General features: G+C 35.0%; 1 protein-coding gene across 1 annotated transcript; it reads left to right on the top strand.

Annotated features, from left to right (window-relative positions):
- Positions 1 to 444: 444 nt before the first annotated feature.
- On the top strand, positions 445 to 1,828 carry CABS1 (calcium binding protein, spermatid associated 1). Its single transcript, XM_019468134.2, has one exon. The coding sequence runs from the start codon at positions 487 to 489 to the stop codon at positions 1,693 to 1,695; it is 1,209 nt and encodes a 402-aa protein (XP_019323679.2). The 5' UTR covers positions 445 to 486; the 3' UTR covers positions 1,696 to 1,828.
- The last annotated feature ends 2,686 nt before the right edge of the window (positions 1,829 to 4,514 follow it).

The raw sequence follows: 4,514 nt of genomic DNA, 5'->3' as shown, positions 1-4,514 counted from the left end.
ATCAATGTTTTTAGACATTTAAATAACCATAAATCTCAAGAGAAGACACTTCACCTCAAAAACATACTTTTAACTTACTTGAAAGACAGGCCACTTGAAACTAATGCTGATAATCTCATGGCTTCCAGAGTTCTCCCCACTGACACTCAACCCACAAAGTACCTGGCAGACTCTGCTATGTCTGTTTCAAGTGACACTAGCTCCATATTGGAAGGCACATCCCTTATAAACAAAAAGAAGACAAATCCAGCTGTGAATGTTGATTTCATAATCAGAGAGGATTCTACTGCCTTTTAATCTAATATCCATACTCTTGAAACCAGTTGCCCAATCAGACACAGAAACAACCTCCAAGGAGAGCCAGTGCCATTGGCTCTATGGTTGATGCAACAATCACCATGATGACCAATGCCTCAATCACTATCATGAACATCACTCTCCTGCCTAGGGAAACCACTGGGCCCAGAGAAAGGCCTGTGAGTGTGCATGGTGCCATTTTGTCCCATGGCTGAAGATGGTTTGCCAAAAATTTGCTCTCATCCTCCAACAGAAAGCAGCAAAACAACAACTGAAGCAACCATTTTATTTGGGGATGACAACACTATTCCTAAATCAGAAACAACTATGACCTCAGAAGGAGACCACATTACTTCAGTAAATGACAATACACTAGAAAGTGATTTTTCAACAACAGGCAACAAGTTTACATCTCTGAAGGAAAAACCAAAATCAGAAGATGATGCTGAGTCTCATCTTATTAGGTCATCAACCCATCTGGAGAAAGAAATTACTAGTCTGATAGGCACAACAAACTCCATGGCTAATGACTCTATTACTGAAAACTTCATTCCAGTGAAAATTGGTAATATCTCATCACCAAGTGCTACTGTTTCTTTAATAGATTTTTCCACTAACATAGCAAAAGAAGATATTCTCTTGGATGCCACTGGCCCAGGGAATGAATATGTCTCTATAACTTCTGAAGTCTCTGGCACACTGAAGGATGGCACCGCCAGCATTGTGGACACCCCTGCCCTTCCAACTAAGAAGGATGAACCCGATGTTAACAATTACAGTTCCTCAGTTAAATCCAATGTCACTGCTGATGAGGCTGTCCAGATCACTACCTCGTCTATTCCTGAGGCTGAAATCTCTTCTGCTACTGAAAAAGACTTCACCACTATTCCAGATATAGCTGCCCTTACAGAAGAGAAAATGACTGAAATTGACCTCAACATTCCAGAGGATGGCCCCAATGCTGTGCCTAAACTAACAGATTCTGATGAGGAAAAGTTCATCACTGTGTTTGAGCTCACTACCACTGTTGAAAGGTGCAAAGATAACCCAGAAGATGTTCTGATAACTGATGAAGAGTCTATGGATGAAGTCAATGTTTGGATGGAGAAAGATATTACAAATGAAGCAGAGAACCATCCCATTTTGCTTACTGCTGTTGAATCTAGATATGACTTTGTAGTCCCTACATCAGTAGATGTGAACCTCACGGAAGATTCATCTATTACTACAAAAGATCTGTCTGAAAATAATACAATGGAATCTGTAACTAAGGACAGTGAGCCACTTTCAAGAACTACCTCTGATCTAGATGCCCTAAGCCACGAGGACAATGCTTTTACTACTGAAATGGGTGTCTTTAAGCTACTGAAGGAAGAACCAGATGAGTTCCTGATTTGAAAGCAACAAAACATATGCCACATAGACTTGAGTAATAGCCTGGAAAGCTAGTTTTAACATCTAAGAAGTTTGTTCAGCAAAAATCTTATTAAGTTAAAGAATGTGAGAATTTAAGGCAAGTATTAGACTCAGAAAAATGCAGACGTTTAGCAATAGAGGTCATGCAGTAGAATATATTTATGGAAACTTAAAAACTCAAATACAAGAGTTCCCCTTATATCAAAAGGTTTAATTTAGTTATCTATTTACCTTAATATAAAAGTCTTTAATCTCAGCCTTCAGGGATGTGAAGAGAGAGCAATAAAGAAAGCTCACTTCCTACTACATTTAATGATGTATGTCACTTTAGTTAACCCTGAATAGCACATTTTAGTGTGAGTTGAAGAGAACTGAATTAACTTATCTCAAAAAAATTGTTGTAGTATTAAAAGTTTTGAAATGCTAATTCTAAACAGATTTTTTTCATGCAACCAATGATTCTCTTCTATTAAAAAATATATTTGCAATAATTAAGACTATTCAGTAATTGTTTAGCACCCACCTGTAAGAAATGTAAGAAATCTTATTGGGTCCCTGGCTTGTGTTGGACGCAAACTAAGAAAAAATGATTATTTCATAAACTTGTAAATTTGTCAGAAGCAATATTTTGTATAAATGTATGAATTAATTTAATTTTCTTTCTGTAAAATTTCTTTCCTGAATTTTTGTCAATTTTTTCAGGTCTTAATCACTGATATCATACTCTTCTTGTGCTTTTGGTTAGCAGTTGAAGGACATGTATCTTCATTTTTTTTCTGTCACAGACTTTTAAAATGGGTCTGTTTTCATCTTGCTGATTTTCCTTCAATAAATCTTTTGACAGCAACTGATTTACTGTGTGTAGATGTGTTTGATATTCCAGTACAGAATTCTGAAATTACGAGAAACATATAAGCACAGTTGACCTTTGAACGACACGGGGATAAGAGAGGTAAATTCCTCTCCCAGTCAGAAATCCACCTGTAATTTTGAGTCCTCCAGAGCTAAGCTACTAATAGTCTACTGTTGACTGGAATCCTTATCAATAATATAAATAATCAATTAGCGCATATTTTGTGTATCTGTTATATGCTGCATTCATACAATAAAGTATGGCAAGAGAAAAGAAAATGTTATTTAAAAAAAACACATGGAAGAGAAAATACACTTACAATACTATACCATAAAAAATCCGTAGATAAGTGGTCCTGCACAGTTCAAACATGTGCTATTCCAGGGTCAGCTGTAAAATTAAAGTCCATTGTTTGTTTAAAGAACAACTTAGGGGTATCTCAGTGATTCAGTCAGTTAAGTGTCCAACTTTGGCTCAGGTCATAATCATGCAGTTTGTGAGTCTGAGCCCTTCGTGGGGCTCTATGCTGACAGCTCAGAGCCTAGAGCCTGCTTCGGATTCTGTGTCTTCCTCTCTTTCTCTCTGCCCCTCCCCGCTCGCACTCTGTCTCTCTCTCTCTCAAAAATAAACATCTTTTTAAAAATTAAAAAAAAAAAAAAAGAACAGCTTAGCTCCAGATACCAAGGACAGAATTATTACACAGAGGCTCATAATTTTATTATATTTTTAAAAAGGAAAAACAAAGTCAAAACAGTAGGTAAATAGTAAGTGGTACACTCGGGGTGGGGGAGGAGGAGGGATTTACACCATTAGATGGACATACAGACTAGCATAATTACAGTAGCACGTTAAAACTCAGAAACACATTTTAACTAAAAAATTTATTACATGGTAAAGTGAACTTCAAAACCATGAAATATGATAAGTAATTAAGCCTTCCTTGACAGTTGACTATTTGAGAAAAATTAAGCAACAGTGTTAAGACCACAATCTAAAATAAATTCTACATGGACAAGAAGCTTAAATATAAAACCATAAAAAAGTGTAGAAGGAAACATGTATATTTATTCAAATGGAGCCAAAAAATTTAAGCATATAAGAAATGGAAAAAAGAAGATTCATAGATTTGATACCATAAATAGCTAAAATTCTGTACAAAAGAAAATCAACATAAAATCAAAAAGCAAATGATAACTGTGGAAAAATAATTGCATTATACATGGCAGTGAAAAGATTACTATCCTTATTCTATGAAGAACTCCTAAAAAGAAAGCATTTTAAATGAGCAGTAGAGATAAATAATTCATGAAATACAAATTGCCAGTAAACATAAGAAAAACTCAATGATTATAGTATTTAAAGAAAGTGAAACTATTACATACATTTTGTAATATATATATATATATGTATATATATCCATTTGACAATTGACAATGATAATTTTAAATATTCATTGTTGGCTAGTGCAAATTTCTCCACCCTTTCTGGGAGGCAGTTTAAAAGTACACGCAACATGTATTAAAAATATTTAAACTTTTTGGCCTATTTCGCAACTAAGAACTTTCTTAAAATTTTCTTTAAAATAGCTGACAGTTATTACAGGTTTTGTTGGGTTCACATTTAGAATAACACTGGCTTTTCATGACAATCCTATAAGAAAGAACAATATTATACCCATTTTACCGATAAAGAAACTGAGTCAGCAAATCTATATAACATGCCCAAGCCTCATAGTTACTATGTAGTAAAGGCTTCAAACCAGGCAGTCCTTCATAGCTCATGCTCTCTTAATCAGTATGCTCTCCTGGCTCTCACAGTTTTACAAAAAAAGGATGTTGGCAACAGCATTCATTTGATTCTATATGTTTATAAAAGAGAAACACTAAAAGTATAATCTAAAATTCTGGTGACATGGAACTGGTTACATTTCTGTATACCCATATAAAGC

Source organism: Panthera pardus, unplaced genomic scaffold, assembly GCF_024362965.1.
Source record: "Panthera pardus isolate Hobbes unplaced genomic scaffold, ASM2436296v1 HiC_scaffold_13, whole genome shotgun sequence".
Taxonomy (NCBI): domain Eukaryota; kingdom Metazoa; phylum Chordata; class Mammalia; order Carnivora; family Felidae; genus Panthera; species Panthera pardus.
This window is presented reverse-complemented; position numbering and strand designations above follow the sequence as displayed.

Coding starts and splice junctions, on each gene's coding strand:
- CABS1 (XM_019468134.2), top strand. CDS start 487: ATGGTGCCATTTTGTCCCATGGCTGAAGATGGTTTGCCAAAAATTTGC.